At 37.0% G+C, this 25,612-nt stretch overlaps 2 protein-coding genes across 7 annotated transcripts in view; one reads left to right on the forward strand and one right to left on the reverse strand.

Annotated features, from left to right (window-relative positions):
• HHLA2 (HHLA2 member of B7 family) overlaps window positions 1-6,948 on the reverse strand; it is a 139,774-nt gene extending 132,826 nt beyond the window's left edge. For 2 of the 5 annotated variants that reach the window (XM_059164220.1, XM_059164227.1), the window contains exons 1-2: window positions 6,846-6,947; window positions 6,295-6,457 (exon numbers count right to left, since the gene is read on the reverse strand). The gene's annotated coding sequence lies outside the window, so the exon portion shown is untranslated. Of the gene's footprint in view, window positions 1-6,294; window positions 6,458-6,845 lie in introns of all 5 variants that reach the window. The other 3 variants (XM_059164229.1, XM_059164221.1, XM_059164224.1) reach the window with 3 other exon arrangements.
• Window positions 6,949-7,168: 220 nt separating this feature from the next.
• The window catches only part of IFT57 (intraflagellar transport 57), a 53,494-nt gene continuing 35,050 nt past the window's right edge, over window positions 7,169-25,612 (forward strand). The window contains exons 1-5 of one of the 2 annotated variants that reach the window (XM_059164230.1): window positions 7,171-7,513; window positions 10,007-10,169; window positions 10,956-11,074; window positions 14,222-14,312; window positions 18,997-19,065. In XM_059164230.1, the coding sequence (XP_059020213.1) occupies window positions 7,302-7,513; window positions 10,007-10,169; window positions 10,956-11,074; window positions 14,222-14,312; window positions 18,997-19,065 (654 nt within the window). In that variant the 5' untranslated portion in view covers window positions 7,171-7,301. Of the gene's footprint in view, window positions 7,514-10,006; window positions 10,170-10,955; window positions 11,075-14,221; window positions 14,313-18,996; window positions 19,066-25,612 lie in introns of both variants that reach the window. The other variant, XM_059164231.1, reaches the window with a different exon arrangement.

Below are 25,612 nucleotides of genomic sequence, written 5' to 3' on the forward strand. Positions count from 1 at the left end.
TTAATTTTGGCTTTCACATTCACACCTTCAGAAAAAAAGAAAAAAAAAAGATATTCTCTCATTATCAAAATCTTCCTAGATGCAAAGACAGAATGGATTACTTGTTATATTCATGAAGCAAAACATGTAGATACAGAGTAGAAATCATCTCTATAAAGAGCTAGGGATAAAAATAAGGCAATTGGATTTAATATTTTGTACCATATAATGGGTTCAGCACCAGCTTCCAAAAACACACAAGATGCCAATAACTATTTCAGAAACTGGTTGTCAGAAAGGCTGGTGCACTATTCACTGAGAGGCCGAGTTGTACCATGAAGGCATAGCATCTAGCAGATTTTGCTTTTATTAGGCTCTAGAGAGCCCCATCAAGAAAGCTTGTTGTTAGGACATTTATTGTTTACTCTCCACTTGAATTTAATTTTTCCTTGGGGGAAAATGCCATCTCAACCTGTAAAATAAATTGAATTTTCTTAATCTAGCCCTTAAAGAGTAAACATTTCTATTTAACCTTCAAAATTCTGAAAAACCAAATCGGTCCTTCTTGTTAGTACTCAGTATGTATCAAAATCTTATTATCATATATGATGGAATAGAACTCTTTTTAAAATCTAAACTGTTTCAATATTTTCAATTACTTCTCTGCTATTTTCCCATCTGATTGCTTATACTATAGCTGCTCAATAAGTTATACCTTTAGCAACCCTACTTTCTTGAAAACCATAGCTTAACACCATCTTCACTACTTCAGTTCATGTTCCACATAAAGAAATTCTGAAGTGCTGCATTTTAATGTCGACTCTTGTAGTAAAAGCTGCTGATGCCTACCCAGGTCATTTTTTTTAACAGGCTGATCTTCCCATCCCCCAGTGGCTATAAATATTGGCCATTCAGTATTCATAGTTGTATCCTTCTCCACAAGATTATCCTTAGCCAATAGAAGCTCTTCACCCAGAGATGTCTGGGAAAATTCAGCCAGTGACCCAGTAAGACAGGAATACAAAGGCCAATTTTCTTGCCTTAAAGTGGGTTATCCTTGTGTCATTCATGCTCTAGAGAACATCTCATTGTACCTGTTACAAAATTCTGTTGAATATCTTTTATAATATCTAAGTATCATTTTTCCACTATTATAATTGTCACTCACCTCAGTTTAGGACCATCTCTCACCTGACTATTCAAATTGCCTTCTGAATCAATATTCACCTTCCTATAGTGTCCCCTCTACAATATTGCTGGAATACTCCAAGATATAAATCTAAGCTTTGCTCTCCCTCCTTCAACACATATACCCCTACTTATACCCTTCATTAATTATCTCCATCACTTACACAGAGGCAATAAACTGAACTCAGTTCACACATGTACTATGTTTCCCTCCCAAGCTAAAGAAACCATAAAACAAAGCAAAGCCTCAAAATATGTATAACTGTATCAAATTTATCTACCTTGAGAACCAAACTTAGCTAAAGCAGTTAACTATAATCTTAATGGATTTAGAAGACTTCCATTAGTAGAGAAGAACTAGAAAATGAAGTAAACCCAGGACAATGGGTTACAAAACCACTTCCCTTTCTAAGTTACAGAGTCTATTCTAGTAACTTAGGACTTAATGTGTCCCACCAGTATTTTGGACAAGAATCTCTTCTACCTCTGGCCCAAGAATCTCTTGGTCCATTGCATGGGAAATTTCACAGATTCTGGTTGGGATGATGTTTGGTTCCCAGGTGGGTGAGTATATTTTAACCCTGGAAAACTGCAAAACTAAATACACTGAGGATGAAAGTCAAACCCACAACAGTAATAATTATGCTAAAGAATAATTTGTACATATTTGATACTTAAGTATCTAATGTTTGAAAATCTGGCCTGTTAGAGAAACAGACTGATTTGTGATCCCAGTTTATAATATGCAACTGTGTAACTGATTTAGATTTGGTTTTACATTGAAATCTGTTTACAAAAAGTATTGGAATATTCAACAGAATATATTTCCCTCTCCTCCCACCATTTTTTCTGGAACCTTAAATTCAGGATATTTTATGGCATCTGGAATGGTTTGTCAGAGAATGTTAAAACAAATATGGTAAGTGTATGAGCAGTTTAAAAATCTCTATAGAAATTTAAGCTGTAAATTCTACCCCCCATTCCTTGACTATAACAAACTTCCTACATTTACAAGTTGAGTAAGATTGAAAATCAAAATAAAATTTAAGAACGAGGTTTCTCAATTTTGAACTTTGATGTATTAATATCTTTAACAATTAAAGTAGCCCTGAAATAATATTTTGCATGTAGAGAGGTCTCCTCAAGAGAACCTCACACTGACATACAAATCCAGATCTAGATCCTTGCAACATAATACATGACAAAATTGGGTCAAATTCCTAAATGACAAAAATGTCCCCTCCTTGAGATGATACATGAGTTCTCTAGTTCACCAGTCTTCCCCACTGCTCCCCATCCCACCCCACCCCCACATTGCTTACATTCCTGGTCCTTATAAAGGCATTTCCTGTTTCAACCCAAGCATCTAGAGAAGTGGTTCTCAACCAGGCCCAGTTGGCAAAGTCTGGAGACTTTTTTTTTTTTTTAAGATTTATTTATTTAGTTGAGAGAGAGAGAGAGGAAGAGAGCACACAACGGGGGAGAGGGGAGGAGCAGAAGGAAAGGAGGAGAAAGAATCCTCAGGCACACTCCCCACTGAGCATGGAGCCCAATATGGGGCTGGTTCCCAGGACCCTGAGATCAAGACCTGAGCCAAAACCAAGAATCAGGTACTCAACCAACTGAGCCACTGAGGCATCCTTGGAGACATTTTTGCTACAACTATGCTGTGAAACATCCTACAATGTATAGAACAGTATGCAGCAACAAAGAATTATCCAGCCTGAAATGCCAATAGTATTAAAGGCCAAGAAATCCTGACCCAGAAGAAAATATCTAAAATCCTCTAACATGGTCCAGAGGCTTTGGGATGACCTCTGTATATTCCAGAGACTAATCCATTGACATTATATGGGTCACTTGTATCTTTTTTTTTTTTAATTTTTTTTTTTTATTATTTATTTGACAGACAGAGATCACAAGTAGGCAGAGAGGCAGGCAGAGAGAGAGGAAGGGAAGCAGGCTCCCTGCTGAGCAGAGAGCCCGATGTGGGGCTCGATCCCAGGGTCCTGGGATCATGACCTGAGCTGAAAGCAGAGGCTTTAACCCACTGAGCCACCCAGGCGCCCCTGGGTCACTTGTATCTTTTTCCTCATTGTTTATATAGTTCTTTATTTAAATCTAAGTTCTTAAATTTTAATGAGTTTCTCTTTCCTTTAAAATTTGTTTTTTATTTCCTTCAAGAAATCTTTCCCTATTGAGGTTAAAGATACTCTTTTGTTCTTTTCTAAATATCCTATAAGTATTCCACATTTATACTTTCAATCCAACTGGAATTTATGTGTTGGAATTCAGAGATATAATTTTGTTTCCATATGCATAACCCATAATTCTAACAGCATTTACTGAGTAGTTCATCTTTCTCCACTAATCGGTAACACCAGTTTTGCCATATACTGAATTTCCAGATTTTCTATTTTCTATTTATTCCTGTGATGTCATTATTTTAAGTTATACCTTGATGATGAAACCACTATCTGATTATCATGATTCCCTCCCCAGTCTTCCTTAAATTTACTTTCATCGGGGCTTCTGGGTGGCTCAGTCGTTAAGCATCTGTCTTCGGCTCGGTTCATGATCTCAGGGTCCTGGGACTGAGTCCTGCATGGGGCTCCTTGCTCAGCTGGAAGCCTGCTTCTCCCACTCCCCCTGTTTGTATTCCGTCTCTCGCTGTTTACCTCTTATCAAATAAATAAATAAAATCTTAAAAATAAAATAAATATACATTTATGTATGATTTTCAGTATCAGCCTTCTTGTAATTTTATTCAAAAGTGTATTGAGTTTAAAGATTGGGCAAAGATAATTAATTTTTCTCATTCATGAATATCATACCCCTATCTAGATTGTTCTATAATTTTCAGAAAAGTTTAACAATTTCTCCATAATGATAATGATACATTTATTCCTGTGTGCTGTATATGGTTTATTTTTGAGGTTTTTGTTCTTCTAGTAACCTTTCTTCAGTTTGGATTTAGTAACCTTTCTTTAGTAGTAACAAGACTTTTAATAATAGTAAATACTAATAAACACTTCTATTAGTAGTAACTAGTAATCTAGTAACCTTTCTTCAGTCAGGCAAACTTGCTGAGCTGTCTTACTAACTTGTCTATAGATTCCCTTGGAATTTTTTACTTAATCATATCACCTGCAACAGTTTCTTCTTCTGCAATACTTAAATAATTTTTATCCAGTGTTCTAGTTCTGATCTCTGGTACAGTTTAGAAAAGTGAGTGTCTTCATCTTGGTCTTAACTTTAAAAGACATCACCTCTAATGCTTCACGTTTAAACGTGACCTTTTTATTTTTTGGATTTTTGGCATACACTTTCTATTAAACTAAGAAAGTTTTATTCAATTAGTGATTTTCTAAGTTTTTAACATCTCAAAGTCATTTATAATGCAAAGCAGGTTTGCTCTTTAAGCATGCCCACCCAGTCTTGAAGGACTTGTTCTTATATCTGGAGATGTAGCTGGAAAGTCTTCCTCCACCTTCGAACCTGCCTCCTTTTTACTGCCAGCCTTGCTCAGCATCTTTCAGGAAATCCATTTACTTTAAATCTCCCTTGATCAGAGCACCGTTCAGTTTCCAGAGATTAGCCCATTCAGTCACAAAAAGATCTTAAGGGCCTTAAAAATTACCTCCAATCATCTCACAGTTTGTAAGAGATAAAAGTCCCTGTCAGAAGCCTGGCTATTAATTGTGGTCAACACATAGAGTCAGAGATACATCTCCCAAGATTCCTGCAAGGAGGAATGCACATGCCTCAACACTCTTTTCTCTTCAAGTCCTTGTCTAACTCCTTGGTCAACATAGGAACTAGTCCAGCGAAACTATGAACAAAAATGTACCCCCAGCTTCCAAGCGGCTGAGAAAGCTGGAAGAGGGTTTCAGTGTGCATTCTCACACGTGAGAAGGAAATCCTTCCAGCAGGGAAAGAGAAGTGTTTTCAACTATGATGGGAAACAAAGATTCAGCAAACCTCATCCCCAGGCCTTAGAAAAATGAAATGACATTTCAGTATTGTTTGCCATGTTTTTTTCTATGGGAAAACACAAAATGTTGAACAGTTGGCTTTTCCTTTCTTTTATTCTTTCTGTGTCACAGTTACCGTGGCACACTTTATATTTTAGTCTTTTTCCTCCTTCACAACAATGAAGGGGAGAAACAATTCCTCATACTGCTTTCAAGCCAGGATGCATCAGTATTGTGCTGGGGAAGAAAATGGCTAGGTTCTGGGACAGGTGGGGCTTTTTTTTCCCCACCAGTCAAAATACATATGTTGTTGGAGGGTTTCTCAGCCAAAATACAACGTTTGGCTATTTCATCTTGAGTGCTATATATAACTTTCTGAAAATGTCAGAACATCTTATGCAGGTAGAATGACTTGAGTGAACATCTCCCTGGAACCAATTTACCTGTAAAGTCTGAAACCTTTTTGAGTATCATTTAAACAGCCAACGGTTGCTTGTTGACTAACCAAGCATCACAAAGTATGCCTCTGAGCTTTCACTTTTCTTTTCCAATTGTAAAAAGCTATATATCTATCTTGTACTCTGAAAGTTAAACAGACTTACTACAATATCCCTCACCCCCAAATGTGGTGGCTGGGGTGGGGAATGTATGGGTGAGAAACACTCTTCTGAGGAAGCAAAGAAAAAGGCCAAATCTGCGGTAGGGTAAAGTCAAAGCCAATTTTCCAACCTATCTTTATTAAAAGCAGCTGGCTAATGACTTACAGTAGGAAAGTAACATTATTTATTTAAAAAGCAACTCTCTGTGGCCCTTCCCTTTGGTTATCTTCTAAATTATTTTATGTATTTCCTTTCTCTGGTAAATGTTAGAAGATATTTGTCTTCCTGATTTTTCGCTTTAATAACTTTACTAGTATCAGAAAGAAGTTAGACAGATAGTAAAATGAAAAGTGCTCCTCCACCCATTTTCTAACAAAAACAAAAATATATTAGATAAATTTCAAAACTTCAGTTATGTCAAAAAAAAAAAAAGTAACTCTTCTGTCCTCTAGTAGCAGGTATAACATCAGAGATCTCCCAAAAATCACATCATACACACAAATACATTTCCAGTCTCTTCCCACACATTCTCTTCTTCCATGAAACCTCCACACATCTACCACTTACCTCATATTTTATGCTGCATTTTGGAAAACTGTTTGACACACAAACATGTTTTGAGGACTGCAAAGCTGTGGTCAGTTATGTCACCTTTCTTGTTTTCCTAATAGCTGCAGAGTACAGTAGTACCTCTCTTTAGCCACACTTAGAGCTGTCCTGCAGAGAAATTCAAGATAATCCCCTTTATTTTGTGGATTTTAACAAGGAACTCCCAAATTCTACGCAACATGTAATGGGCTTGAAACCAGCAGGATGTGAATTTAGAATTCTTGTTTCAGAGGTAGAACAAATCCTTCCCAGTACCTCCTTTTTGCTCATCCTCTTTTCTTCTTTTCCCCACCCCTTCCTTGTTCCAGCGCCAGAATAACAGGGGAGAATTATAATACTTCAAGGTTTATCATATTCCTTTTGTAAGCAAAAACAGAAACCTGTTGTTGGAAAGTTCCTGACCCAAAGGGAAACCTACGATAGCCACTATTTTTGCAACCGTGAAAACTTTCAATTTTGAGACTAGTGAAAACACAGCAGTGGGAGTCTTCCTTACCCCTTACATTTTTCAGCGCTACCTGCAAACTCGGATACCAGCTCAGAAGCGGCGGGTAACCCAGGCCGAGCCCGCCCCAAACCAGCTAACAACCCCCGGGAGCGCGCCACAGACACGCCTTCCGCCCCTCCTCTGCCTGGAGGCGCGGCCCCACTTGGAGGAGGAGCGCCACGCCCCCACGAGGGGGTGGGGCTACTTCCCTGCCACCTCCTCCCCAGGGGCGGGGGAAGGGTGAGGGGCCCCGCGTGACGTCGTTCAGAAAGCCCGCCCTGGTTGGAGGGAATTTAGAAGAAACGTGGGCGGGAAGGGGGCGGAGTCTAGTTTCCCTGGTGACGGGTTGCCCGGCGGTCGCCTGGTAACCGGTCGCGGCGGTCCTGGCTGCGGCAGCTCAGGCGGCGAAGGCCGCCGAGGACTGTGGGCCGGAGCCCACGCCGGGCGCTTTCTGCCTGTTTTGTGATGGCGGCTGCCGCGGCAGTGGTCACGCCGTCAGGTCTGGAAGATGGAGTGTCTCGGTCCCGCGGCGAAGGGGCAGGGGAGGTGGTCGTGGAGCGGGGGCCCGGCGCGGCCTACCACATGTTCGTGGTGATGGAGGACCTGGTGGAGAAGCTGAAGCTGCTCCACTACGAGGAGGAACTCCTCCGGAAGAACAACCTGAAGCCCCCGTCCAGGTGGGTGCCCTCGTCCTCCAGCGCCTGGGTGCCGGCCGGACCCCGGGGAGATGCCTCCTCCGGCCTCCTGGGGAACCTTGAACGCGAGTTAGCGCTTGCCTCCATCTTCGTAGCCAGGAAAGGGCACTGCACCCCGAACTTGGCGACAGAGGCCTCGGAGCTCACCGAGTGTAGCTTTGGTATTTTTTTAGAGTCAAGTTTCAGAATCGCTGAAAGAACCGGAAGACGGCTTGGCTTTCTTAGTCTTTAAAGCACACACACCCCTCCACAAAACACAAACTGTTTTTTTCTGATTATAAAAGTTATGAAAGTACCTGTTATAGAGGACTCAGAAAAACACAAGAAAGTGCGTAGAAAATACTGATATGACCCATAATCTCATCCCCAAAGATGAATACTGTTACCATTTTAGCTCCCTTTCTAGTTTTTGTTTTCCTTTGTGATAATCTGTCCCTACAACTGGTAACTGTGGGTACCTAGGACCTTGCTTGACTTTATATGAAGTTAGTAAACTTGTTGACGAATTGCTCTGGTTTAAAAGACTTCTACCTTTGTGATAACAGTACTTTCAGAAGCTAAGAAGTGGAAAAGACAAATAAAATGACAACTGAAAGAACCGTGTCTATCTTACACCCTAAAGGTCTTTCCTTGTTCTGGTGGGGAAAAGTCCATCGTTCCCTGAAGTCAGTGCCATTAGTTGTCGAGGGTTATGCACAGCTAGCACTTTTTCGCACAATCAGTGTAGCTTAGTGACAGATAACATTGTTTATTGTGTAAAATGCAACTTAGATTAAAAATCTGTAATACTTTCTTTTAATGGCTGTACCTTGGTTTAAATAAATTCCCTCGACAGTTTTGATTTCATTCCTTGCTCTCTTCCAATAACTTGCATTTTAGGATATGTAGGCTCTATGTAAACTGCCCAGACTGCTAAGTCAGTCCAGAGTAGGAGAAAATAGTTACAGGAAAAGGTAGTGTTGCTTGATCTGTGATAGGAATTTTGGGGTTGAGAGTTATTACTTCAATGAATCAATCAGGATAATATAAACAATCAACATTTTCTATGATAAAAATGCATTTTTGTTCCCAATTGTATTTTCAAACTAAAAGAAAATGGCCTAAAGTTTCTACTGGTATAACCTCTGTGCTATAATCCAGGATATTTTAAATCATGGATTTGTGTGGCAAATTTAATGGTTCCCAGACTGTGGTTGTCAGATGAGCAGTAGCATGGCTTGGGAATTTATTATAAATGCAAGGCCACAGTCCCTTTCCAGGTATACTGCATTAGAAATTCTAGGGGTGGAGCCTAGAAGTCTATTTAACAAGCCTTTCTGGTGATTCTGATGCATGCTCAAGTTTGAGAACCACTGCCCGCCCTGTGTCTGGAGGATCTCTCAGTATTCAGTCCTCTGTTCTGGAGTTGGTAACAGCCTGGGAAAAAAAGATGAGTTTTCAGCAGTGGGTACTTTGAAAGCATTGTGCACATATGCCTGGAAGGACTTCCTGACCTTTTTCTTCCCAGCTACCTGTTATCTTTTAGAACATTTGTACTACCCTGCAGGAAAAAGTTTGGGAAACATGAAAGAGTAGACTGCTGATTTTTATGAAAAATAGTTATAATAGCCATAAATAAAATTATAAACGGCACAAAAAATTAATAATTGCACATAAAACAAAATCAGATCTTTGATCAAACCGACTTGAGTATTGTTGGCAAGTTTTATTCTTAACCTATTTAAGTATAATCGTACATTGATCTTTGTAGGACTATTTGCCTACTGGCTAGGGGATTGAGCAAAAGTCAACAAATGTTTGTTAGGCTGTGGATGTGATACTCAGTGGTTCTTAATCCTGGTACCTTAAAACCATCTAGGTAGCTTTTGAAACATACTTGTACTGGGGCTTTATCCCCAGAAGTTCTGATTTAATTTGTAAGGGAAGGAGCAATGTTTTGTCCAGTAGCAATAGTTCAGCAAGCTTCTCGGGTACTTCAGATATGCAGCCAAGATGAGAACAACTGTTTAACATACCTAATGTGTTAGGAACAGTATGTAAAGATACCAGTGACGTTGTAAAAATGCATAGTAATTAATCATTAGAGTCTTTTTTTTTCAAAGTCTGAAATTCTCTTAATTCCCAGTTTTCATTTTCAAGAGGTACTCTTATTCATTATTCCTGACATATAGATAATACTGGCAAAAGTTGTACATGATCTATCAGTTTTTTAACATGCCCTGCATTTACTGGGTGTAAGATCTTTGATCTAATATTTTGCGTATAGTAGTAATTGCTCTAGTTCTATTGATTAAAAACTTGAATATGAGTGTTGTGGATTACCAGAAACTTCAGAGTGAATTATAAATGTCTTTTGATTTTAAAGCCATTTAAAAAAAAAAAGTTCTTTAGCAATTTTGGACTTAGTCCATTTAGTTGCTATAGACTTGTTTGCAATATGTCATATTCCATCCTCCCCACCTTGTTTTGAAACAGACACTATTTTGCACTGCCTACCAACCCTGGTGAACAGTTCTACATGTTTTGCACTCTTGCTGCTTGGCTGATTAACAAAGCAGGACGCCCCTTTGAGCAACCTCAAGAATATGATGACCCTAATGCAACTATATCTAACATATTATCTGAGCTTCGATCATTTGTAAGTGTAAACAACCCTCTTCTTTCAGAATGTTGTCAAGTTATGAATTTTAATTTTTGTTATTCAGTGTAGATGCTACCCTTTTAGATTAATTTTCTGTGAATAACTGTGTCTATTCACACACATACATATATAAAATTATATCTGGATTTTTCAGATAAAACCTCAGAATGCTTGGTATTAAAATATTAATGCTACTTCTAAAAATGTTCAATGTACTCTTTATAGCTGAAAGTAATATTTTTTCTTAATCTTGTTATGTCTCAGAAGTATATTATTTGGATACTTAGTTTTCCTTCTAAAAAATGCTAGTAGGAAGTTGAAACACTGTATTTTGAAAGGGAGCTTTGCTTTAATAGACCATGATAGCAGTTGTACTTTTCATTTCTGACTTTTCCTGAGGGACAAGCAGTAAAAATTTTTGGCACACGTTATTAACTTTTGACAAGTGATTCACTCTGTCCTTCCTATGGTTGTTTAACAGTAAGATACCAAGGCAGTAGTGGTCTTTTTTCACCCTAACAGGATCAATTACTTGTTCTGTCATGAGGTTATTGCCTTTCAATTTGATACCTTTGACAATAAAATGTCTTCATTTTCCTGTACTTTTTATGTATCAGTGGACTGAAAAGATGGATTTCTAAGAAGCAATATAATTACAGTTATTTTAAATCCTATTTGAAAAGTAGAGAAGTGATACATTTATTCAGTAGTACTTTGCGTAAAATATTTTGACATTTGAAATATAAATAGCAAGTAATACCCTGTTTATCTTTTGTATTTCAGGGCAGAACTGCAGATTTTCCTCCCTCAAAATTAAAGTCAGGTTATGGAGAACATGTATGCTATGTTCTTGACTGTTTAGCAGAAGAAGCATTAAAATATATTGGTTTCACCTGGAAAAGGTAAACATTACCTAACCTGACAATAGTACTTTTATGTGGATAGCTTTTTCCCCCATGGGTTCAGAGCTATTTAATTGAACTGACAAGAAGCATTTCCTCTTGACTACTCTAAACTGAAAATGCCACAGGTGATTAGAAATGTCTGCATAGACAAAATTGGAATAACCAGTATATTCACAACCAGTTCTGATTTTATCATGCCCCTTCCCAATTCAAATATATAATTATTAAAGGTTTAACTGAATATCTTCGTCAATGTAGGAAATTTTTTCAAAGTCTACTTATACACACAAAGATAGTTATACATGGGGGTAATTGATAGCTGCAGATTTAAGGAAAAAATGGAAATTAATATACTTTAAATGGGATTTTTCTCTTTTGCTTATAGATACTGGGTAAGAATAATAGCCACCTGAAGAAGCCACTCTCTTAGGCACTGTACATTGCTTCTTTGTCTGACCTGAGAGTGATCTGTTTATAATTCCGTGCTTGTATTTATCTTATGGTATTGAAATCGTTTTTTACAGGTTTGGCTTTCTTGCAAGAAACTATGAACTCTTCATATGTACTGTATGGCAGTTAGCATAGCACTTTGTATATCATAGATGCTCAATAAATGTTAATCACATGGATAAGAGAATAAAATATTCAGAAACTATCCATTTATGTAAGATATAGTTAGGAAATACATAATTTTGGTTCTTTCAAAATTGGACTTATTGACTGGTTAGAGATTGTGGAAAGAATTATTTAGGCAAAACCTGAGCAAGCAGTACTTTGGGATGAGAAAAAATTTCTTTGGAAAGGTGTATATATTGTTCCCTGTTAATATCTTAATGTATATTCAATTACATTCTCATGTAAATAATCTATTCTCTTATTAATAAGTACCTTAAAAAAATGTACTTGACTTAGGTCATCATCAACTTGAACCATATGAAATTGCTGATATTCACCTGTGATTGAACTAAAATATGGCAATTTCATATGCTTCAGCCTAAATATTACCAGTTAGTGCAATATAAGGAATAACTATATGGATTCACATTACTTCCTTATTAGACTCCAAGAAAAGTTATGAGATGTGCTACTCCATTTTGGCATTTTTAGATGTTATTAAATTTACCGCCCAATGTGTTCTAAATTCACCTGAAGGTGATTAATATCTCAACCAATAATCAGTTTTGTACTTCCTTTGTTTCTAGGCATATCTAATTCTTGACCATGTATTGTGATTTGAATAATTTATAAGGACTGTTAAAATACATGGGGAAGAATAAGAGGGAAAATACTGAAAGTAGGCATCAGATAGTATGTCAGCTATGTAATATATAAATTACATAGAAGTTATATATTTATAGATTATTATTTTATATATTAAATATGTCAAAGCAAATCCTAGAAGAACATTGCTTTTGAGGTAGTCTCTAATTCTAATTAATGAAATAGAGAACTTATTCCTTAAGATTGATTTGGTTCTTAGTACTTTATGTTGATTTTTATATTTTATTAATATGTCTGAGGTATGGATTTTTAAATGAGTTTCCAGAAATAAACCTAAATATTTTCAGTTATTTTTAATCTGGGAAATATATGTCGTTAATCTTGTTGGAGAAATGGTTGTTCAATACTTAGTGTTAGGACCACTGATTAGATTTAGAAGAAAGCTGGAACCCTTCTTATTCCATCAAAATAAATTTCAAATTGGTCAACGATGTAAATGTGAAAAATGAAACTGTAGGGTACTAAAAGGTCAAAGAGGGGTGGAAGGTGTCATGTGAAGGAAAACCTTGTATATATGATGTTAAAACTGCTAGCATCCATGCAAGGAAAAGTTGCCAAATCTATGTAATAAGAATTATAACAGTCCTGAATAGCCAAGTATTTAAGTGATAAACTAGGAATATTTTTAATACAAGTTAGGCAAAGCATTAATTTTCTTAATATACAAAAGGGCAAAGGCCATAAATAGGCATTTCAATGAAAAAGAAACACCAATAACGAATTAAAACTTGAAAAGGTGTTCACTTACTCTCTTAAAGAAATGCAATTAAAACAAGAGATTTTTCACTTATATGATTGGCAAAGATTAAAGTTTGTTTGCAGTATTTGTGAACATATGCAAATGGAGTCACTGTTGTTGGGGGTGCATATTAGGGTAACATTATGGAAATTGGCTTTTGGAACATATGGAAAAATAATAAAATGTACAAAGTTGTTGACCCAGCTATTATATACATTTATTCTAAATGATGGACATAATGATGAATGTACAGGATGATTTTTTGTTTAGTTAAAAAAAACTAGATGGGGCGCCTGGGTGGCTCAGTGGGTTAAGCCTCTGCCTTCGGCTCAGGTCATGATCTCAGGGTCCTTGGATGGAGCCCCACATCGGGCTCTCTGCTCGGCAGGGAGCCTGCTTACTCCTCTCTTTCTGCCTACTTGTGATCTCTGTCGGTCAAATAAATAAATAAAATCTTTAAAAAAAAAACAAAAAACTAGAAACCACCTCAGTGTTCAGGCTAAGTTTCTAGTTAAATTAGTTATGGTACTATTGTTCAGTAGAATAGTGCAGGTATAGGGGGAAAAAAGAGAAAAATGTATATGTACTTAAATGTGGTAACTTAGTGGAAAAGAATGTTGGATAACAATATGTATTTTATCGGGTGCCTGGGTGGCTCAGTGGGTTAAGCCGCTGCCTTCGGCTCGGGTCATGATCTCAGGGTCCTGGGATCGAGTACCGCATCGGGCTTTCTGCTCAGCAGAGAGCCTGCTTCCCCCTCTCTCTCTCTGGCTGCCTCTCCGTCTACTTGTGATTTCTCTCTGTCAAATTAATAAATAAAATCTTAAAAAAAAAAACAATATGTATTTTATCGTCCCAGTTGTGTATATTTATTCTTTAAATTTGGAGATAAACATTTTTGCTTCTTTACGTAGAGCTAACACAACTAACATAACTAACGTAACTAAAAATAGAAAGTTTCAAAAGTATACATCAGACATGTAGTAGTGATTATGGAAGGGCGCATAGTAAAAAAGGACAAAATCTGGCATAGAAGGGGTTCTTAAAATTCACATTATACCTTTTTGTCATGCTAAAATGTTTTGTTTTTAACTCTTATCACATACTAAGCCTTATTATTTTAGACCAACATACCCAGTGGAAGAATTAGAAGAAGAAACTGTCCCAGAAGATGATGCAGAATTAACATTAAATAAAGTGGATGAAGAATTTGTGGTATGTGTGCTACTGAACTTTTTGTTTCTTTTTACCTTTGAATTCCTTTCCTTTCTCTTAATTCCCCCAAACTTCCATTTTTAGGAATGTATTTCATTTCATTGTTTCTAGAGAAGAAACGCTTTTAAAATAGGGCACCAAGTATCAGTTGTTTAGACCATTAGTTAAGTTAATGCTCATGTTTTCTAAAGATTGAAGTCTGAATTATAGCAGAAGTTCTCAAACTAAACAGGAAACTGGACTACTAGTTATATGAGTAAATAGTTTATTAGCAACCATTCGTGATTTGAAATAAACCATAAATAATATAGAATTTACAAAAGAATAGTAGGGTTTAGGATTAATATATTCTACTTTGTAAGAACATTGTTCATTTCTCAGGAACTCCTATATGCTTCTAAAATTAGGATAAGTACTACCCTTTAGGAGATTTTAAAAACACTTTTAAGTACCAACATTTTTTAAGTTGTTTGGCAGCATCTGGGCCTTTACCATTCTTAACATTCTATTCATATTGTGAAACCACATGATCAAGTCTTTATAACAGATTAAACTATTTACATGGTAGGAAAAAAAAGCACTTTCACAGAACCAGAGCTAGATTGACCCTGTTATTTTAGGAAGTATACCTTTGATCTGAAATTAAAATAGTAGGGGGACAAACCTTTTTTTAAAGTGTATTTTATTGCCATAAATCAATTACATTTTCCAGGTGACTTTTTCAGACATTAGATAATGGGTGCCTGGATGGCTCAGCCTTTTAAGCATCTGCCTTCTGCTCAGGTCATGATCTCAGGGTCCTGGGATCAAGCCCGGCATTGGGCTTCATGCTCAGCCGGGAGCCTGCTTCTCTCCCTCTGCCATTCCCCCTGCTTGCACTCAAATAAATAAATAAATAAATAAATAAAATCTTCAAAAAGTAAATAAATCATTAGATAATAAGTATATTCTATATTTCAGCTAATTTATTAAGCTATTATATGCTACATTGTTTTCTAGCAATTGCTGAAACTAACCATTAAGTAAATTAGACTATTTCCAAATAGTAGAATATTATGTAGCCATAAAAATTGTTTACAAAGAAATGTTAGTGATACAGAGATGATAATTTCTGCTGTATGCATAAACCCAAGTATGTAAAATATACCAAAAAGAAAAAATAATAATATGTTAACATTAGTTATATATGGGTAGAAAGGTTATGGATGATTATTTCTTTTTTTTTAAGATTTTATTTATTGAAGAGCGAGTGAGAGAGGACAAGTGGGAGAGGGAGCAATAGACTCCCCACTGAGCAGGGAGCCTGATGCAGGGCTCAATCCCAGGATTGAGTCTGCAATTATGACCTGAGATGAAGGCAGACACTCAGCCAACTGAGCCACCCAGGCACCCTGATTATTTCCTTTTCCCCACTGAGCAGGGAGCCTGATGCAGGGCTCAATCCCAGGATTGAGTCTGCAATTATGACCTGAGATGAAGGCAGACACTCAGCCAATTGAGCCACCCAGGCACCCTGATTATTTCCTTTTCTATGCTTTGTATTGTCAAAGTTTTTAACTTGAATTTTACCAGCAGTATAAATATTTTAAACCATTAATAGGAAAAAGCTAATTCTGTTATTTATAGAAGGAAAATTAATCAATTTATAAGATATATTTTAAAAGCATGATACATTTTAAAAGTTAAGGTAAGTATATGTTCATTCATTCCACACGTGTTTTATTGAGCACCTGTTGAGCAAGACCCAGGTGGAAATGCATGTACATAAGCTCTGAGGCAGGAGCGAGCTTAGCTTGATCAAGGAACTGAGAGACCACTGGGGCCAGATTTCCTAAGGATGGTGGGTGTATGCATGTGTGTGGTTTAAGATTCACAGAAAAGATAGACCAGGTCCAGATCATTTTGGCCATTTTAAGGAGTTCCGACTTTATTCTTTGTATAATAGATCTTCCCATTCAGGCTTAGAAAATGTTAAGTTCTTGCATACTCCCATTCGTTGACCTCATTTACTTTACTCAGGTATTTTCCTAATCTTCACTTTTTAATAAGTATTTATTAGTTAATGGTTTATCGATAGAAACCTGGTCCTAGTGCATTGACATTTAGCTTCAGGGACATAACTCAAAACTGCCAGTGAGGGGGAAAAAAGTACAAAAACCTACTAGTCAGAAAGAAGACTCTGTAGGGATGGAAACCACCTTTGCATTTTTTTGTATCTCCATGTTACTAGTGCAAAGTGGGGTGCTCCTTAAATATTTGACTCATAATCAGCTGTCAGCAAATTGCTATGTAACTTTTAGAAATTATAGCTCATTTTTTTCTAAGCACTTTTAAAATCCAAAGCAGCATCATTAGGTGTGTAAATTAGAGAAACAAACTAGAAAACAGCCTCTTTGCACATTTCTTCCCAACTGTACAGTAAAGACCTACTATCATTAGACCAAAATGAAGGTCTTCCTTAAAGGGTTGCCTCTGAGGCTGCTGGCTCCCTTATGTTGAGTCTCTTGAATTTTCCCTTTTCTTTCTTTCTTTCCTATTATCATCATGTTGTCTAAGTAGCCCTTCATTACCTCTCCCATCCCTCTCGCTAAGGTGATGAGTGCCAGAAAACGTTTGGATGGTGGGATGTTACATTATTTTGTTGCCAGCGTTTGTGCGGTGGCTCAAGGTTGGAAAAAAATTATTTCTGACAGAGTGAAGTTCTGCTATAATCATCTAGAAATTAGAATCCTTTAATTTTAGACTTGTCAAGATAGGACACGTTGATAACTCTTTAAAAAAAGATAAAAGAAGTATTGATCACAAAACAATATTTTCACCTGCTGTATATAATCATGTACTTAGTGACTGGCAGTTAGAGAATTAAGAGGGTACATAGTACTTATGTACTTATATGCAAAGAAATAGTGGGAAATTATTGAGTGTCTTCTATATTACTGAAATCAGAATCCTCTTAGTTTATTTTGAAACTTTTTTCTAAGTCTGTTTATATTTGAATTCCTTTTGAATGCTCTCTTAGTAATATTTAGTAACATAAATCCTTTTTTTGACTGCCTACTATTAAAGCTTTTTACCTATTAGCATTTAATCCAGTACTAATTCAACGAATATTTATTGATTCCCTATGTAAACAGTACTGATTAGGTTATGATAAAAGCATAATAAACTTGTCTCTTCTTCCATGGGCCTTGAGTCATTGGCAGTTCGGTCATTTACTCTGGTTGGTAAGTAGGTCATCAGCAGTGCAAACACAGAATACACTGAGCTGGATCTCAAAGGTGTGCATCTGCATTTATGGCTAAGATTTAAGATGTAAACAATCACATCAATTTTGTCCACACCTCTGTGCTCCACTGCCCTGCCTCTCTGAAAAAGTAACGTAAAAAAATGTAAACATAAAAAAAGTAAATGTCACTTGAGTGTATTTATACTCTGCATTTATATTGCTTCATATTTCATAAAATCTTTCCAATTCCCCCAAAGATTAGTGTAGTTCTCATAGCTTACCTTAGTGTCCCCACCCCCGAGTTTCGGAGTAGATCTGGGATAGAACCTTAGAATCTGCATCCTAACAGGCTCCTGGGTCTTGCTGGTGCTGATGCTGATGCTGCAGGTCTCAGAACCACTCTTACATTTGAATGAGTTCTTGAAGATAAAGATCATCTTTGAAATCTCCCACTGCAGCTTTGTAGAACTGTATGTGTGGAAATGTCTGCCAAATAACACACACTTACTGTTTTGTTTTGTTTTGTTTTGTTTTTCCTTTGAGGACCAGTTCCATTCACTGTCTTACCATGTCCTTAAGTCCTTACTAGATTGGATTCATCCACCTAAAGACCTTTGAAGAGAAAGGGGAGCTTTTTTTTCTTTCTTTGTTCTATATGCTTTAGAACCTCCCCAGACTCCATTTTTGTATTTTGGGAAAGGGATTGCCTCTCCAAGGGTCACTTCTGACCCTGCCCCCCATATCAGTTGGCCCAAGGATCAGGACCAGCTTAGAATATACCTGAACTATCCTTTTAAGTAGTTAATACAAGGTTAGAGTTGAGGGGCCATGGGCCAGACAGTACTAATGACTAATCTTACTTATTTATTAAATTTGAGCATGTAAGAGATGAGATGTCAAAATTATGCATTAATGGGACTGGTCCTGGGAGCAGGTGAAGATATTCTGTGTCTGTCAACCTCATTTTTGTCCATTTTAGTCATGTTCTCAAAATTGCCATTCATTTCTTTCATTATCTCTTCTCTTTTAGATATACCGCTCTTCAGTGTTTCTTGTTTTATTCTTTTTTAATTATTATTATTATTTTTATTAACATATAATGTATTATTTGCCCTAGGGGTAAAGGTCTGTGAAACATCAGGCTTACACACTTCATAGCACTCATCATAACACTCTTGTTTTATTCTTCTTTATCCCTCGTTTTACAGCAGCAGCCCTACCTTCTGTTTTTTTTTTCCTTTTTCAGTGACTATAAAAAGGCCCTATTTTAAAAGGTACCATCAAAACCTCAAAAAACAGATGAGCTGCTAATAACATTATGCCCTACTTTATGCACACCACTAGGCTTTTAAATACCCTTTCCTGCGTTAGTCTTTGTGTTGAACTTAGTGTATTATGCATGCAAAAACTGGAAATACATTCTTTTTACAATTATTTACTTTTTTTTTTTTTCCTAAGGAAGAGGAGACAGACAATGAAGAAAACTTTATTGATCTCAATGGCTTAAAGGCCCAGACGTATCGTTTGGTAAGTAACGTGGGATACACACAGGACCAACAAGCAAACAGTACACTTGTTCTGCTGGAAATTAAAACAAGTAGAAACCATGTTTGCCATTGTTTTGTGTGTCATGTGAAAAGTAGCTCTCAAAAAATTCTTTCCCTATATATAAAATGTTATAATTGTAACAAATACAAAACTCCAGAGGGGCAAGTGGGGCAGCCTCCTGTCTACACCATGAAAAACCAACACAGTGCTACTCACATAAGCTGAATATAATTTGTCATTTTTTATTATAGAAAGACATTATTTGATTTCAAGTTATTTTCCATTATAAGTGGCTAGTTTTGAATGGTCTTGATTATATGAAAATATTTAATAGATAATTATTTGAAATAAAGTAGATTATTTTAAGACTGGTGTATGGATAGGAGTCAGACAGTGTTTTAAGTCAATGTTTGCTCTGTTTTAATTAGGAAATAAATCTGGTCTATAAATGAGAACCACTCAATGAGATTTTTGAAAAGTATGTATGGGATTTTTGTATTTTCCTATTTGTATATTTCAATAAAGTGATACCTATTGCTTGCTCAAAAAGGTATGTATAGAATATAATAGTCTCATTTGCCCTTTATTTTTCTAGTCTAAATTCTGCAAACAATTTTGGATATAGCTTTGGGCTCATATCATGAAGACTTTGGTGGCCATCTTATCCCAGGATGATCTCTTCATTTATCATTTACTGTTAGTCAGCATTATTTGTTATCATTAATGATACATTTGTGGTTTTCTGCCCAACTCGCAATGCAATAAAACATAACGAGTAACGCTGTAGCTAACTTGCCTAAATGTGTGAGTTAACTTCAATACATTTAATAGTTACTAGATATCTGACCTTGGGCAGGTTTCCAAAAATTCTTGTGCCTTATCTTCCCCATCTGTAAAATGAGGATAAAAATGTTTTCTTTTCATAGGGTTTTTAGAGATTAAAAGAGTTACTACATATAAGGCGTTTATAATGATGTCTGGCACATAGAAAGTGCTCAGTAAATGTTGGTAAAACCCAGAACCACATCATCCCACATTCCCCTTCTCAAATCTGATCTGTATAAGCTCCTTACAGGATTATAGGAGATAACTATCATTTTTTATATTCTCCATGGTGTAACATAGAAGTTGCCCAATGAATGTATTTTTACTGCTTAATTGAAAATTGAGAGTATAATATAATCTGATACAGGATATCAGAATAATGTGTTAACATTTTAATCCAAACAAATAACTCTAGTTGCAACAGTACATTTGCAAATCACTCTGTAGTTTTCAAAGTCCAGTTGACCCTTAAACATGGGTTTGAACTGCATAGGTGCACTTTAACATGGACCTTTTTCCAATAAATACAGTACAATACTGGAAATGTATTTTCCTTGTGATTTTTTTCAGTAACATATTCTTTTGTCTTTATTGTAAGAATACAATATATAATACATATAGCACGCAAAATATGTATTAATTAATGAGTAAATCTTCCAGTCAATGGTAGGCTATTAGAAGTTAAGTTTTTGGAGGGCACCTTGGTGGATCAGTCGGTTGAGCATCCGACTCTTGATTTTGGCTCAGGTCATGTTCTCAAGGTCATGAGATCAGGCCCCACATTGGACTCTGTGGAGAGTCTTTTTGAGATTCTCTTTGTCCTTCTTCCTCTGCCCACCCCCAACTTGCACACGCACACTCACTCTCTCTGTCAAAAAAAAAAAAAAGTTTGTTTGTTTTAATTTTAAAAATAAAAAAGTTAAATTTGGGGAGAGTCAAAAGTTATATCCAGGTTTCCAGTTAATTGGGATTCCACACCCCTAACTCCCACACTGCTCAATGGTCAGTTGTACTTTAAACCACATCCTTTACTGACCTTGTGAAGAATTTGAGATGTTGTTATCTCCCTTTTACAGATACAAAAACTGAAATTTATAACCTTGGGACAGTATACTCTTAAAAAACTTAATAAATCTACAATAGCTGAATTAAGTTTGCTCTAAACTTCCCTTTCCCTCATACGAGAGTTCAGCAGGGTAGGTAAGATTTGATTCCCACATTAAGAAAAGACACTGTGGTGCTCAGTATTCCTGTATGTGTTGAAGATGACAACAAAGTTGTCCTAAAGCATAAGGAAATAAAACAAAAGAGATGAATACACCATTATTCTCAGAACAAAACTGTCATTTGTGCTATTTATTCTTCCACTGATGGTGTAAATAAAGACCTCTAAAGGCAGCCTGGGATTCCCTCTGGACAATGTAGTGTGGGAATTGGGAAGGCCTTAAAGTAATTTAATTTGTTTCTACCACTACCCACTACTCTTAAGTTCCTGTAGGTCCTGATTTCAATTTTTCACCTTAATTGAACTATGTAAGTTCTCCCCTACCTGTGCCTTTATAAATTATCTAGGTATTAGATTCTTTGGACAAAGATGATATAACATAAACCCCTTTGAGCTAAGACTGTATATGGTTGCATTTTCATAAGAGGAAGAAGTCTGAACACCAGGTGTTTGTGGATGGTCAGCCATGAAGTACTAATGAGGCAGAAAACCCTTTCATATTTTAAAAAATCTGGCAGGCTTATGATGTTGCCCACTAAAGCCATCTGCCTGAGACAGCTGTATCTGACTCTAGCTTATGATGGCTTAGGCTGCTCTTTCCCCAAGACAGAACTGCTATATAGGTTAATAACATAGATTTAAGATTTTATGTTTGATGCAGCAGGTGGACTCACGATGCAGAGGAAATATTATTTTAGGGAAGTTGCATGCAATGAGTTTTATACTAGAACAAAAATATTATGTTCTGTCTAGGAAATTGATATACGAAATGTGGATGTGACTAGGCCACCCCAGCCATTTATGGATGATAGCAATTCCTCTCTACCTATGGTTTCGAAACAACAGATGCTTCTCCAATCATTCTCTATTCTCTTACCTTGCTTTATTTTTCTTTCCAGACCCTGGCAATGTATTCATTTCTATCTATTGCCTATCTCAATCACTAGAATGCACCATCCTCTAGAGTGGGAACTTTCTTCAGTACTTTTTCACCTGTGCCTGGCATGTAGAAAGTACCCAGTATTGAATAACATTGAATGAATACATGCTTGAATGAACAATATTTTATATTTGTAATTTTATAGGCAAATACAGTTTAATCTGCAGAGAGAAAAGAATTGCTCAACAGGTACATATTATCTCTTCTATGTACCAAGTAAGATGATGCAGGGAGGAATCTACTTATATTCCCTCCTTTCATTAAATAATGTGATGTTGAGATCCTAAAACATGTGCTTGCTCTTAAGTTCCATGATAATGCAAGAAGATGAGCATACCTAGCATTTTCTTGAGATTTGTGGTAAATGGAACGAGAGAGAAGGGGCATGGAAAAGACGTGCTAATGATTACGTTCTCATGAAGTGGACAGTGAGACCTGCGTTTGGGGTCCAGGATGTTCATTGTGAAAGGAAGGGGGGAAGAAGTCAGGCTGAGGGAGATGTCTAGCTGTGGTTCAGGCCTGACAAAGCTTTTGGCAACCTGTTGAAGAGGTCTGACACCAGTGCTCCCCACTTGGCTCAGTCACTAGAGGCAGGCTGCCCTGGGGAGGACATACTACCAGGTTGAGGTGGCCTCTCTGGGTGAGACAGCCTGAGGGAGCCAACAGCAGGAGGCTATCTGCTGGCCACAAGGCTGGCAGTGAGGCAGCACATCTTTCTCTGGAAGGAGACCTGCTGGTCCATTTTCCTGACTACCACAGTGGATTTGAATCCTCTAACTGCGAATTTGAAGAATTTGTATAGAGCTACCAGGTGCCCACTGACTAAACATTGAAGCGTTTGCCTACACAGAGCCTGAGCAGTAATGTTTCATGAACACTGATAATGGCATTCTAAGCAAATGTTTCCTCTAGTCAATATTGAATGCTTACATGGGTGAAGTCAGTTTGCTTTGGAAGCAGTTGTTTTTCAGAACATTCATTTACTCTGAGGTTCAAAAGGTACATTTTAATGCCCTTTTATTTTGTGATTTCACCCTCTAATTCTCTTACTGCAATTACGGTTTTGCCAAATACAATATTTTCAAGAAAATAATTTTTGCAGTTATTGAGGGATTGCTTTATCTTCTGAAATTTGATCTGTAGGTTAGTTATTTGAATTTTCATCGAGCTTTTCTTAGAAGGGGAAAAAATGAGTAAATAGCAGTCTTCAAGTCTAGCCCACAAAATTCCACATTCTCTCGGTCGCTCTCTAATTCCTAAATATTCCTGAAATCCAAAATTTAGCCAAAGACTCCTTGAGAACGGTCATGGGGGAAGACACGGGTGCTGTATTAAAGCTCTCACAGTTGGGCAGAGCTCCTGATGGGTTGGGGTGCAGTAGAATTTCAGAGATGTGAGGGGTGGGAGCAGGAAAGGAAGGTGCTGGCGGTGAGGTGTTAGGCAGGTGTTCGGGCCATTTCTAGTTCTATCTCGAGTATGTTAATTGGAAACTGCCTGCATGGTTGTGGCAGCTACACTGTAATTACAAGTGGTCTTTGTAGCTCCCCTCCATTCTGAAGCTCAGTAGAATCACAGCAGCAGTGTTGTGGCAGCATAACGCAGATGTGTCATTCTCCTCCCCCAGTGGAAAAAAGATGGGAGGGAAGCTGTGCGCTCTGAGTTCTATTTTTAAATGTCCATCACTTCATTTCAAAACATTTTTTTCAAACATGCCATAGATACCATTCTTCCTTGAGATGCTAAATTTGAGGTTTTAGAAACCAAATTCTGAGTTAGACAGCATAAAACCAACTTTCTCAAAAGGTTTAAACACAATTGGTTTTTAATTACTTAGCAAAAAATTCATTGTACCAAGAATGAGAGAATTTTTAGCTTAAAAAGCAAAAGCTGTGAGGAAGCAAAAATCTGGGCTTGGAAAAAAAATGTCATCTCAGTTTTAGAGTGTCATTGTGGCAAGTCTGCAAGATTATAATCAAAAAAGGGAAGAAGATGGGTCTACTTTGGCTTATATCTTAAATACTTTAAATTTCTTCATTTTACATTTGATTTACATTTCACTTCTTGACAAAACATCATTTCTGAGTAGGGCAGGGGATAAAAAAGTACTGTTCTGCAATATAGCTTGCCCCCTAGGTTATCACTGGTTCTGATTCCTGCTTGAGGAAAATGGTTTTTCTCTCCATTCCTAAAACATTTGTTTGCCCTCCTCTATTGTGACTGAGAAGTCTGCGGTTGGTATTTCACAGGAGAAACAATTAAAGCACCACATGTCTGAGTGCGATGGAACACATTATGACTGAGCAAATGCTTTTATTTCTCTGGTAACTAACCTGTACCACCCCATCAGTTTTACATCTGGAGGTGAATCGAAAATGTAGGTTAGAGGAAAAAAAGCTGTACTCTGCATTACTCAGAAGAAGCTCAAATGGCAGTTCTTGCTGGGTGTAAAAGAGGGTTTTGCTTGATCTCTAGTGAAGCTTTTGAATCCACACTTGGAACAGGAAAGATCCTTATTTCCGTCCTGGTTTTATTGTGAGCCTAAAAAGAAGTGTGAAGCAAGGACTTCTCAAGGTCCTTTCCAGATCTGAGTACATACCTTCGATGTCGACACCAGGGTGGAAAATAATCCTTGCATCATACTGGGACTGTGCATCACTAGACACTTAACCTTAGTAAATTAACCTGTGACTCTGCTTATTCTGTACGATGGTGACACAATTCTTCCCAGTGTTGTTTTGAGATTAATATAACCTAACTTGTACACAGCACTTAGTTTGACGCATTTCTTATTTTGTATAATTTTCCACCTTTCCTAGAGTTTGGAACTAAGAGACTGGAATGTTACCAACATTCTTATGTGCTATAGGAGAGTAAAAAAGCCCCAGTCTCTCAATGTAAATAAGTGTCTAGATTGCCACAAGTATTTTTGAGTAAGAAGCTTATATAGGATATAAGTTATCAAGAAGGCTTGCATTTTTGTATAAATTAGGAAGTCTTGGTGATGTCATGTCTTTATTTTCATACTATGTCACATGAATTCTTATTAAATGCCCACTGGACTAAATCTGCTATCATATAAGGTCTCCCCTACAGAAATGACTAAGGGGAATTTGATGAGAACTAATATGATCTTTTTTCAGGATTCATTTGAGAGCTGTTATTTTCTAAATGGATAGATTATATTTCCTCAATCAATGCCAATAGCAGATATTTTACATAACTTCATGTATTAGATGGGTACCCAGAACGTGTGCTTTTCTCAGTCCTATAGAAACCTATATTCTTTAAATCCACCCAACCCCACCCATTCACCTCTAGCAGTGTTAGTGCTTGAATATTTGTCTAATGATTTGTTTTAATCCAGACATCTAGTTGGTCTCACTAAGACCTGCAGATGCTGCTTTTGAAAATATTTCTCATATGTATCCCTTTAGCTATCTTTCAAGGTCATGTCTGCTTCATCTCCTGTCTGGATTATGTAATAATAATGGCCCAAATGGTCTTTGATCCTCTTCCTTCAATCCCACCCTCACCCT

The sequence above is a fragment of the Mustela lutreola genome, chromosome 2, assembly GCF_030435805.1.
Source record: "Mustela lutreola isolate mMusLut2 chromosome 2, mMusLut2.pri, whole genome shotgun sequence".
NCBI lineage: Eukaryota > Metazoa > Chordata > Mammalia > Carnivora > Mustelidae > Mustela > Mustela lutreola.